This window comes from Cyprinodon tularosa, unplaced genomic scaffold, assembly GCF_016077235.1.
Source record: "Cyprinodon tularosa strain WSP-4 unplaced genomic scaffold, ASM1607723v1 ctg209, whole genome shotgun sequence".
In the NCBI taxonomy this organism is placed as follows: domain Eukaryota; kingdom Metazoa; phylum Chordata; class Actinopteri; order Cyprinodontiformes; family Cyprinodontidae; genus Cyprinodon; species Cyprinodon tularosa.
The window spans coordinates 622451-634936 of NW_024038774.1; the positions used below are offsets into that span (position 1 = coordinate 622451).

General features: G+C 36.3%; 1 protein-coding gene across 13 annotated transcripts in view; it reads right to left on the bottom strand.

Annotated features, from left to right (window-relative positions):
- foxp1b (forkhead box P1b) overlaps nucleotides 1-12486 on the bottom strand; it is a 232979-nt gene that overhangs the window by 69876 nt on the left and 150617 nt on the right. For all 13 annotated transcript variants that reach the window (XM_038285226.1, XM_038285238.1, XM_038285234.1 and 10 more), the window contains one exon: nucleotides 6031-6159. In XM_038285226.1, coding sequence (XP_038141154.1) covers nucleotides 6031-6159 — 129 coding nt within the window. The remainder of the gene's footprint in view (nucleotides 1-6030; nucleotides 6160-12486) is intronic.

Genomic DNA, 12486 nt, shown 5'->3' on the forward strand with positions numbered 1-12486 from the left:
CTGAAAAATAGAGCTTCTTGCCTTTTGCATGAGCAGGCGAGTCTGTTAATAATAAGAAAAATAAAAACAATAAAATGATCAATTAGTTAAGCAGAAAACTAATGTTTTAAGTCCTGCATAATTAGAGAACGAAATTGATGCAATACATCCCAAACTATGTGCAATGTCAGAAAATATATTGGCAGATTTCTGAGGGTGCGAGACAGAGTTTAACTTTGAGCAAATAATAGGAAGGCTGCCTGGAATAAAATAGGATATGAATGTTTCTTATGTTTCACACAGGAATACAAATTATCATTAAAGAATTAACCTAAATGAATCTAAAATTGATTAATCTTATCGATCAAATAACAATTAATTTATAAGCAGCCATTTTTTTTAAAGGCACGACTTCAACTCCGACTAACTTTATGAGCTCTCTTTCATCCTTTTGTCTAAAGAAACAAGCAGAGCTTTTTTTCTTACTAGCCAGACCAAACCAATGGAGCTAGTTAACAATGACCTTCTCTAACATAGAGATTATTCATTTATCAGTGATTCCATGTTCTCTTTCTTTTTCCTCTCCACCTTCACTGCATGCTCAGTGTGAGGGATTACAGCAGGGTCAACAGCACTATGAAATTGAATGTTTACAGTTGGCATATGCTCATCCAGGAGGATCGTGTTCTGCAAAGTCAATGACTCGACCCAATCAGCCGGGTTTCATTAGACAGAAAACTTGGAACCATTCTGTAGGATTTACCTGAGATGACATGGGTTGTGAATTGGTGCTGTATGAATAAACTGAATTTGAACTTTAAAGCAAAAATATTTTGTCCTGTTGAGCTTTTAGTGTATCATTAAAATGGATTATAAAGCTGGTAGCCATTAGAAAGCTGAGGAAATTATGTTAATTTGATAAGAAATATGCTAAAATACTGTTTTAATATTTTTAGAACAGCTAAAGTAGTTTAAAAAGTCAACTTCAGGATCATTTTCCTTGTTTAACAATATAAGCTCAAGTCATCTTTTTTAAGTACAGCACGATGCTTCCTCTATTTCTAGTATAGCTAATGCAGGACCACCTGTGGCAGACAGATAAGTAAATAATATTTGGGGTAACACATAGTGCTTTGAAAAACAATTACTCCTACTATTTTTTTACTTTAAGGAGAAGCTGGAGTGGGAAACATGGGAAATCCATGTAGAAAGACCCGAGACTGGAAACTAAACCCAGGGCTTTGTTGCTGCAGGGAAACAGCGCCAACAGCTGCCCCATCGATCACGCAGTTTTAGTTAACTACAGATATGCTATGTCTATGCTAGGCCTCAATAATCAGGATAATGCACTGATAGCAGAGACATCAACATTTACTGCCCCGCTGAGGGCCACATCATTGCCTATAGGGGGTCGATGCAAACCTTGGATGCCCTGCAGTGAGATGTGGTTAACCAGTCTTTATAGTGAACAACACCACAGAAGAGCAGAAACTTCCCCTACCCCCTCTCCCTCCAAATCTCGGTACTGCTGGACTATCAGTGAGGGTCCGACAGTGTTCTTCCTAATTACCTATTTCTCTACTCCTGATCCTGCGGCTGGCATAATTAGTTACCTGGGGCTGCAATCCAATTTGAAGTGATGACAAGAAAGTGATCCATGAAAAAGTAATAAGTTAAATCCAATTTCAGCCTGCCTCTAATTAAATGCACATGGAACTAATGAGTCAAACCCTACCATTTCACTGATAATGGTAATTAGCGGGGTGGGAGTAGCTGGCTCTCGTCGTCGTGCCACTGTAGGTGCGAAGTGCGAAAAAAGGTAAAAGCGGCATGGATTCTTTTAATTACACGTGTCATTTTGTCAATGTAATTTACTGGCTTTTTGACCAGTCAAGTATGTTTAGCTGCTTTCCAGCCTGCATGGCAGCTGTTTGCATCTCCAGAATGATTAGAAGGCCTCCAAGCTGCTGAGTATCAAGCTCAGGCATCTTCATCCAGAGGCAGTGGTGGGCGGTGCAATGCTGAGGGGGGACTGGGGGGGGGACCCCTGTTGAAGACATAAAACCAAAGAGCCATTTAACGCTGATCAAGGATTCTGAGGTTTGTTTGACTCATATTTTTTTCCCCTTCTGTACTATATGAAGGCTGTTTTTTTTCTAACCAGATGTTTCATATATAGTACGCTTCATTATTTTTGACTTGAATGAATTGGAGAGTGAGTCACATCTCCAAATGAGTAAAAGTCTCTTGCCACAGCTCCTCGTGCCTAATAGGAAGACCGCTGAGATGAATGGAGCCCTGTGTGCAGATCAGGTGCTTTTATGAGGTGCCGGCTTACTAGTCTCATAATTGTTGGATCGTGTCTTTTGATGACCCGGTCCAGCTCAGCAGAGAATCATTATCCAGGCTGTGTGATGGAGATAGTGGTTATTCTCTCAACATATGTGTGTGTGGGGGGGTGTAATGTGTATGAGGAGGATCCTCTTGGCATGTTTTTTTTTTTCTTAAAAGAGGAAGTGAGATGAAAGTCTGACCGTTACCCTTTGGTGCTTCAAGGCAATTCTCTTCTTCACCGGCTCATGTAAACATTCCAGTTTTTGCCATTTCCCTTAAATGTATCACTTTATTTTTAATTGTTAAGTAATTTTGTGAATTAGGGACATATTAGAATTAGATAAAAATACTCAGATGTCACACAAAAAACTCACTAGACCACACATTTTTCATCACTTTTTGATTATTTTACAGTCCAAGAAAATAAAAAAAATAATGGCAAAAATAGCCAATAAGAATTTTAAATTAAGAGCCGATATTTTTTTTTTTACATTTTCTTGATGAATACCAAAATCCCTTTACTTCCAAAACTGGTTCTATGGATTCTAGGTTTTCTTTTCTGCATGTCTGAGTCACATAACACAGAGAGGAGCTTGTACTGGATTGCTTAAACATTGTTTGTGATAACAAAGGACTTGAAACTCCTGTTTCTTTAACCGTAAACTATATTCTAATTGCATATTTTAATATTTTATTATCTACTTCTATTTTCAGTAAACCTCGTATTTGATTTTTTCTATTTTTCATTTTGATTCTCTCTACTTCTGTTTAGTTTGTGAAGTTTCCATATCAGTTTTTCCATAATGGCTTCTTCCCCACTGCCATTAGACTGTTGAATGTTATGTTAAATAGGTTATTTTATATATATATATATATATATATATATATATATATATATATATATATATATATATATATATATATATATATATATATATATATATATATATATATATATATATATAAATATACAGTCATATGTTTATATTCCTATTTTTATATGTGTAAGGCTGCACTTTAAAAATGAAATTGTCTAGAGCTGTTTTAAACTAAATGTATTTTTGTTTACTTTAGTGTATACAAAATGACAATAAATCTGTCTAAGTCTAAGTTTGATCCCTTATAAATCAATACAACTAAGGAATCTCCTACAGGTAGATCAGGTGTGGCACTGGGCCAGTTAGCATCATCAGGTTATAACAACGTCTTTCCTACAGTTCGAAGCTATTTTGATGCCAGAGAAAGTTCTGGAATTAAGCAGAGATCAATCCTGCCATGTTAAGCAGAGAGTGAAGCAGCACTATCTGTTTCTAAACACTGCTACAACTTGGCCTCTTAGGAAAAAAGGGAAGGTAAAACCTGGTTGTGGAAAAACAAGCCCAGTCATGGGGCGGGAAGTAAAGAAACGACCCCCATCAATTCTATTACCTGGTTCTAAACTATAGTTGGTTACTGGTTTCAAACTGGTTTTAGCTGTTTTTTTTTTTTTTTCCCAGGAGCAGTGTGTCTTTCTATAAAAGCAGAATTTCCATGCACTCCAATTAGTGTTGTTTACTCTTTATTATCATCCTCAAGTCAATTTATTCAGATAAATAATCTAAAATGAGTTTTAGCTTAAACAAATTAAACTATTTTATGTTAGAAACAGTACAAAATACTATTAATTTGTTGTATTAACTCAACCATCAAGTCATGTTATATACTTGTATGTACAGGATCATTCTTGACGCAGCTGTAAATAACCTGAAACAATTAACCTACAATCGTTCTCCTCCAGGTTGCCGTACTACATGGGGCTCATACTAACCCATGCCTAGTGGAGACTACAGGAAGTCCTTTGAGGTTGCAGAATGTCAAGGTGGGTAGAAAATGTCCCCATGGCTGCTACGAACTTGAAATACATGACATTATAAATGAGGAGGCTCCATTTCTTTCATAGCTGTTTTAGGCATAAAAAGGAGCTGACCTAAACTGCAAAAGCAAGAAACTATGAAGCGGCAAAACTACCAGCAGAGAGAGAGAGAAAAAAATTAACCACCAGAAAAAAAGTAAAAAGAAATTGCAGTAACTAAACAAAACCTAAAACAAAACCATGAAAATGAATGAGGTCTAATGCACCCTCAGAACAACAGAATGATGTTTATGCATGAACACTTGGCCTGTGTTTGTGTGTGTATGGGGTTGGGGTCTATCTAATTAGCAGAATACATAACTCAGAGATCAACAAACACTTGGTTGAACCTGTGGCTTTTTCTTAATGCCAACAAAATGCAACTTGCAACATTAGAGGCAGGGCAATTTACAGCAGCAGTTAGAAACTGCAGCGAGTCTGAGCTCCCCACACTAGAAGTGTGCAGAGCTGTGGAGGAGGAGAAAAGCACGAGGAGGGGAGAAGGGGCCGACTCTCTTTCAATAGCTGAGTGACAGCTTGGCCAAGCTCTCTGTATACATTAATAAATTAGAATTTTAATTTTGTCTTTGTCTGTAGGAGATGCTCTAGTACTTTGCTATGTACCAACAACTGTCGGTACGCTGGAATCTGCTGCTGTGGTCCCCTCCACTGACCTCCGCGCCACCGTTCCCTGGCAGGCCGGGGAAACTTCAGTTTGATCCTTTCAACTTCTTTGAATCCCGACAAATATGCACACAACTGAAAGGTCATCGCAATCATATTTCATCCTCTGGAGCTATTCCGAAGACATCTGCACAACAAAGAAGCTTTTCCACAACCTGACATTAGACCCAGCTACAACAATAGCTCATTAAAAAGAGCCCCCGATGGGACAGTAAGGGTATTAAATATTATATATATATAATATATACAAGCACACAGAGAATGGGGCCTCTGTATTAATTACCAAACATGCCCGCAAGCAGTTTGCAATTTCACACCGGCACAAACAAGCACGCCTTGTTCAAACACAGATATACATCTTTGAGGCAACTGATCTGAAATGAAGGTAAATATTGCATCACATATGCAGCATTGTTTCAATTAAAAATAAATGAGATACAAGGAATTTCTTTAAAAAGATTATTTTGATCTGCAAATATTCCACTTCAACACACCAAACATCTACTTTTCTGAACCTCCCTCATCCATCCATCCATCCATCCATCCATCCATCCATCCATCCATCCATCCATCCATCCATCCATCCATCCATCCATCCATCCATCCACCTGCTAAAGTCCTGGTGATTGTGATGAAAGGTAAGTAGTGTAAGAATTTGCTTTAGTTTCTTCCCTTCTTCAACAGTTTTCCTTATTTTGTGTATAAAAGACGTGCTTTCACCTAAGAAAGTATGAAGCTTTTTTAAACGTACACACCCGCTTCGCCTGGATTTCATTACATCCGAAAACGGCCAGAAAGTGGATTTTCACACCACAGCCGTTCACATAATTTTTTTTTACCTGATTTGAATGGTAAAAATCTGCCAGTGAATGTGTATGCAGGTTCTGCTAAATCACACATAAAGCAGCAAATACATAACTGCACATGTTGCACAGCTAATTCTAATTTCCTGTTTGTGAGCTTAACCCTGTACTTTTTCTTTTGCACAACATGTTCTTCCGTAAGCTGCAAAAGTTCACTTGATTGTTTTTTTTCTTCTTTTTACAAGTTCAGCAACCACAAAGTTAAATAAGCAAAACATCCTGATAACACTATGCTAATATGAAGGAAATTGTCTAAGACTGACAGCCCTTCGACTGTACCTGTAAGCTCTGCTGCTTGTCACCGGTTTTTGGGGATTTGCGGCCAGGGTTCTGTTGAGATTGCAGCTGCTGCGACTGGGACTGCTGCTGTTGCTGCTGGAGAAGAATTTGTCGAGCCACTTGGAAAGCCTGTCAGGGAGAAGAACAACAGGTGATGACTGTGTGTGAATAAAATAAAATAAAACTCCATAAAAAAATAGTTCCCATCCCTTGAGATTTTCTTGAATTTTTTTCATTTAATAATAAAAAATGTAATATATCTAACTTTATTAGAAACATTTTTTTCCAGCAACATATTAACCACCATGAAGCATGGTGCTGGCAGCATCATGCTAAGGGATGGGATCTCTTCAATAGGTGTATGAAAGAAGGTAAATATGGGAAACTGCAAAAAAAAAAAAAAAAAAAATCCTGAGCCTGAACTTTTTAAACAAATTTCAATCCTCAACTTTTTCTTTTGTTATTTGCTGTTGTTAATCAAATAAAATGTATAATGACATTACAGCTTTCATTGATTTATTTCTAATTTGAATCACTGTCTAGCCTGTGAGGTAAAAAATAAATAAATTAACCAATTAATTAATTCTTATCATGGTGTATTCTTGACTATCGAAAATAATGGAATAGTTGGGTCAGTAAATTGATAGTGAATCGAATGGCCATGATGGGTGTGATTTACACCCCTAATAATTTCTGAACTTTTTTCTTGTGTTGCTCCTTTACATAAAATCCAAACAAAAGGTTTAAACATGACTCATTTTGAAAAAGCTCAAGGGTTAAGCACATCTTCGCAGCCCTGGTGAAGGCAGACATCAGAGGGAAATCTGCACACTCTCCTGTTCAGTTATAATCCAGGTATAAACAATTAACAACTGTCTAAACAACTTCATAAACAAAGACAAGGAGGAATAAAATATCTCCTAGACCCATCCAGAAGAAATATTTGTCTGTTGATAAGTTGCACTTCCAGCAAACACAAACTGTCAGAGACCCTAATCTGTGCTTTTGATCCTCCTTCCACTCAGTCCAACTCCCCGCTAGAAAGCAAACAAAAGCCTTTATGGGCTGCTTGGAATATCTGCTAAAGGACACAGCCTTCTTAGTGGAAAACAAAATACAGTCCAGTCACATGTTTATTGCTCCAGCTACTCCCTTTTCCCTTACGATAAATAATCAAACATGCCATCCAGAGCAAACAAAGCTGGAGAGCGCCGGGGGGAAAAAAAACACACCGTGGTCTTGAAAATGGCCAGCGATACCAAGAAAAGCAAGCGTTGTGTTCCCACAGTGAGCTGGCCAGCCTCACACCTCCACCAGTAAACCATCTGAGTAAATAGGCTGCCTCATTCTTTCCATCTTCCCCAGAAGATTGCCCCGGCCATCAAACAAACTCCCGCATCAGAGTTCATCTATAGACAGAAATCTCCACGTTCTCTCAATTATTTGTGAGCTTTCAGAGTTTTTGAACTGCTCAGTGGAATGTTTTACACAACAATAGTGAGAAAAGCCAGCAAGCACAACAGAGGTAAAAGAGCGACGTGTGAAAAAGGGAGTGAAACCCGTAAAAGACTGTGTGAAAGTAAGTTATCAACAGGGAAATAGAAAGCTCTGTTCACAGACAAAAACAGGTACCAGTAAAGTTGGACTGCAGTTTAAGGCAGAGAGCGTAGAGGCAGTTTGTCGGGGCGTGGACTGACCCCTCCCAGACACACAGTGGTGGGATGACATCATGAGGCCCACTTATGACCACAAGCTGCAGAGAGGCCACGCTCGCCGTGTCTGACCAAACTTTGCTGAGCAGAGAAAAAAAAAGTCCTCTCTCTCTGCGCCAGTGTTGATCCGGCTCATACAGGGACAAACACATTTCATTCTGCATGTCTAATTGTGTTGTTTTGCATTGAAATTTGCAGGGGACCCCCCCTTCATAGCAAGAACACTCATAAAGAAAGTCTTCAGATTCAAACTAAGAAGGTAGTGAGCAAGACTCACTCCTACACAAATGGCAATATTTACATTTCAGGTACTGAGTTTTTACTCCAAAGCAACTTTAAACCCGACAGAAAATCTGGAAGCAGGACTTTGATCTGCCAATGATGACGTTGAGACGGGAAACGCTAAGAGGATTTTATTTAGCCTTTATCATTATTCTTTTGAAATAATAAACTTTTTAAATAAATGTATAATAATTAAAAAGGCAATCAAAGTAATTTTATACTTTTTAAAATGTGAAGAACAATAAATTACCTCAGTTACTTTGATATGAAAAGCCTACATACAAAATCTATCACAATACAAAACATCGGGAAATAAAAACAGAATTCTCAAAATAGTGTACTTCCAAAAAGCGTCCCAAACAAAAGTTAAATTGTTTTCTTAACCTCAGAAAAAATTTGTTAAAATTTACCCCAGCAAATCTGTCAGTGAAACAACGGCAATTCATTTCTCAATGGGTCGACACAACACACACAGCAACATTGTTAACTTCCCTGTGTTTTAGTATCAGCCGCTATAGCCTGAAGAGTAAACAGATTTACTGTTGTGTTTTTCCAGTACCTGATCACACATGCAGTGAAATGTATGTACTGTGTGTGTGTGTGTGTGTGTGTTTGTGTGTGTGTGTGTGTGTGTGTATTCATTTGAGTTTACAGCCGAGGGTGTTCAAACACAGAGTTGAGTCAACAGGCTATGATTGGATGTTCAGACGGTAATGGATGAAAAGACACATTTCTGGGAAGTCTTTCTTCACAGCTGTCAATATGAAAGAAAAAGTCATAAATGCTATGAAAAGGCTTGTTGCTACAGGTAAAGCACAAAGCAAAACAGCAGCATTAGAGTTTTCATAAGGGCTTTAATGTTTTACATTATGAATAACAACAAAGGTCCAAAACCTGCAACTATTACTTAAAACAGAAAAGAAACAAAATACAGCAGGTCAACTAGCTTTATGCTAGTTTTAGTTTTTCAGATCTGTCCGTGTAAAGGTTATCGGGTTGCTTTTTAGCAGGTATAAAAGTAGGTGAAAAAGAGGCTAACTTATCTATTAAAAATAACAGTTAAAATAAAAAAAGGTTAAGGATTGCATTTTAGAATTTTATTAATAAAGATTCAATCTGACATAAGACATCCCTATGTATCCATGGACGGTACACTAAAGTCATTCTCTTATCCTGTTTAGCATCAGCTGCTATAGATCAGGCTGGATTTAAAAAAAATGGTAAATTTTTCTTTAAAAAAAAATCCTAATAGTTCAAGTAAAGGTCCTCGATTTCTATGGAAATAAACGAACGTGACTGATTAAAACGTAGTTCTTAATAGAGAGTTAGTTTAAAGAGTTTAAAATTTCCACTTAATAATTTTCTCTTGAGTAGGCGGACATGGGATCTTAGCAAAAAACACTTCTGATCAGAGAAATGGTTTATTAACAGCACAGTAACTGAACAGGAGCTACGATGAAATTTTACCAATACTAACATTTTGTTATATAATGAAATTCTAATATCCTGTCTTCTCCCAAAGGCAAATCTATTGGAATTTTTTGTTGGTAAACAGAAAGAAAAAAAAAAACAGGTCTGCAACATGCTTGAATGCTGGTTGGCCCCTCTCAGGAATGCTGCTGTGAAGTGTGTGCTTCTTGTCGGGCCGGTGGAGGTGGCATACCTTCAAGAGGCCTAATGCTGGGCTAAAATAACACATAGTAAAGTTTAAGTTTAAGTTTTATTGAAAGGATCCCCATTAGCTACAGCTATGCTGCAGCTATTCTTCCTGGGGTCCTGAAAAAATATATACATTAAAAACAAAACTAAGAATACAACCAATATTTGAAAGAAAAAGAAAATACACAAACACATATAAAAATACATATACAATATATACACATATTAACGTACATATGTACCCTCATGCGGGTGTGATATATGACAAATATAAAACACATTCTACACTTACACCTGTAAACATACATACACATACATATTCACACACATATAAATATAAACATTCAGTTATATTATTTTGATAAATGCTGTTTTACATATAATTTGAATTTATTGACATTATTAGCAAGCAGGATATGTTTTGGCAGATTATTCCATTCTTTCATACCTCTGAACACAACAGTATTTTTCATGGCATTAGTTCTTACTATGGGTAAAGTGAAATTACCTTTAGTTGCATGTCTAGTACTGTACTGATGATTTACTACACTGAAAGAAAGATGCTTGAACAAAACAGAAGGAAATTTGGAATTAGAAATATTTCTTATGAAAATTAACAATGAATACAACAATCTATCTTTGACCAACAACCAATTAAGATCTTTGTGCATTAATGTTATATTTCTCCTGTAGCTGCATCTGAGTGCTACACGAGCAGCTCTATTCTGTATAAGTTGTAATTTATTTATATATTCTCCAGTGGCATTTGACCAAACTGCTGGGCAATAGTCGAGGTATGTCAATATTAGTGCTTTCATTGCATAATTCCTAATGTTTGAAGTTAAGAAATTTGCATGTCTTCTCATAATGGATATACCTCTTCCCATTTTTGCAATAATATTACTAATATGTTTTTTCCATGATAACCTAGAGTCAACTATTACACCCAGCAGTCTGGTCTCATGCACCTGTTCAATAACTGCGTTGTTAATCATAATATTAATTACAGGATTCTGTTTAATATTGTAATTTGAACCTAAAATCATGCAATTAGTTTTTACAGTATTTAATGCCAGTTTATTTGATTTGACCCAATCTACTACATATTGTAATTCTGTATTTAAAACAGTTTCTAATTCAATTTGTGTACTTGCTGATGTATATATAGTTGAATCGTCAGCGTACATGACAATATTAGCCTTATGTAAAATATATGGTAAATCATTAGTAAAAATATTAAATAATAGTGGACCCAGACAGCTACCTTGGGGTACTCCACATGTAATTTTTCTGATACCTGAGAAACTGCCATTGAAAAACACTGTCTGTGTTCTATTTGACAAGTAACTGTACATCCATGTGATTGCAGATTGCTCAAACCCGTAACAGGATAATTTTGTTAATAGCAGGTTATGATCTATGATGTCGAAAGCAGCAGAAAAATCTAAAAATACAACACCTGTAATTTTTTTTTTTTCAGTCTCTCTAAGCCAATCATCAGACATGTGAGTCAGTGCAGTGGCAGTGGAGTGACTTTTTCTGTATGCATGCTGAAAATCTGTTAATAAATCATTTGTATAAAAATAGTTATTAATTTGATCGTGTACTATAGACTCCAGTATTTTAGATAATACAGGTAATATACTTATCGGGCGACTGTTGGAACCGGAGAAAGGCATTTTTTTATCTTTGGGCAGAGGAACAATTTTAGCCTGCTTCCATGCCTGTGGGCAGGTACAGCAGCTAAAACTAAGGTTAATAATATGGGTTAGAGCAGGGGCAATAAAGTCAGCAGCTAGTTTCAGAAGCCTGCCGTCAAGACCATCTACACCTGGTGGTTTGTTTTTGCAGGTTTTTAAAAGATTCTTTACTTGATCTATATTTACACTTTGTAGTTTAAACCTTAAGTTTTTATTTTTCATCAATTCATTTCTTATTAATAGATAAGATATATCATTACTTAGATTAGGCATATTTTCTCTTAGTTTATCTGATTTTTTAATAAAATAATAATTGAGATGGTTTACAATATCTATTGGCTTAGTTATGAGTTTATCCCCTGTTTCCAAAAAAGATGGATTTATTTTGTTTTTCTTACCAGTCAACTGATTTAAAACATTCCATAACTTCCTATTATCTTTACCTATGTTTTTAACGTGATTATCAAAATACATTTTCTTCTTCTTATTATTAAGTTTAGTAACAGAATTTCTCATTTTACGATATAGATCCCAATCACTTTTATTTCCTGTCATAACTGCAGTTCTTTTCATTTGACATCTTATTTTCATAGAGTTTTTCAGTTCTTCATCCAACCAAGGTGTGACGTTGTTTCTGACCGTAAACTTCTTCAAAGGTGCATGTTTATCAATCAATGGCAAGAATAGCTTGTTAAATTTAAATAGAGCAGTTTCTGGATTACTAGCAGCCAACACATCAGACCAGCATAAAGCTTGAACATCTTCAATAAACTTGTCATTTTTAAACAACTTATAGGATCTTTTAAATAAGACTGTAGTTCCTGAGCCACTCAGTTTAGTTGTTAATGCAGAAATTATCAAATTATGATCACTGCTACCAGTGGGAATAGACAGTACCTTTTTACATAGTTCAGGACGGTTTGTGAAAATATGATCTATACAGGTAGATGTACTAGTGCCATCGTTCTTGAAACATATTCTTGTGGGTTTGTTTATCAGTTGAGTAAGTCCACATGCATTTGCAGTAGTTAACAGTTTTCTTTTCAAGTGGCAATCTTTAGCAAACCAGTCAATGTTCAAGTCACCCATGAAATATATGTCCT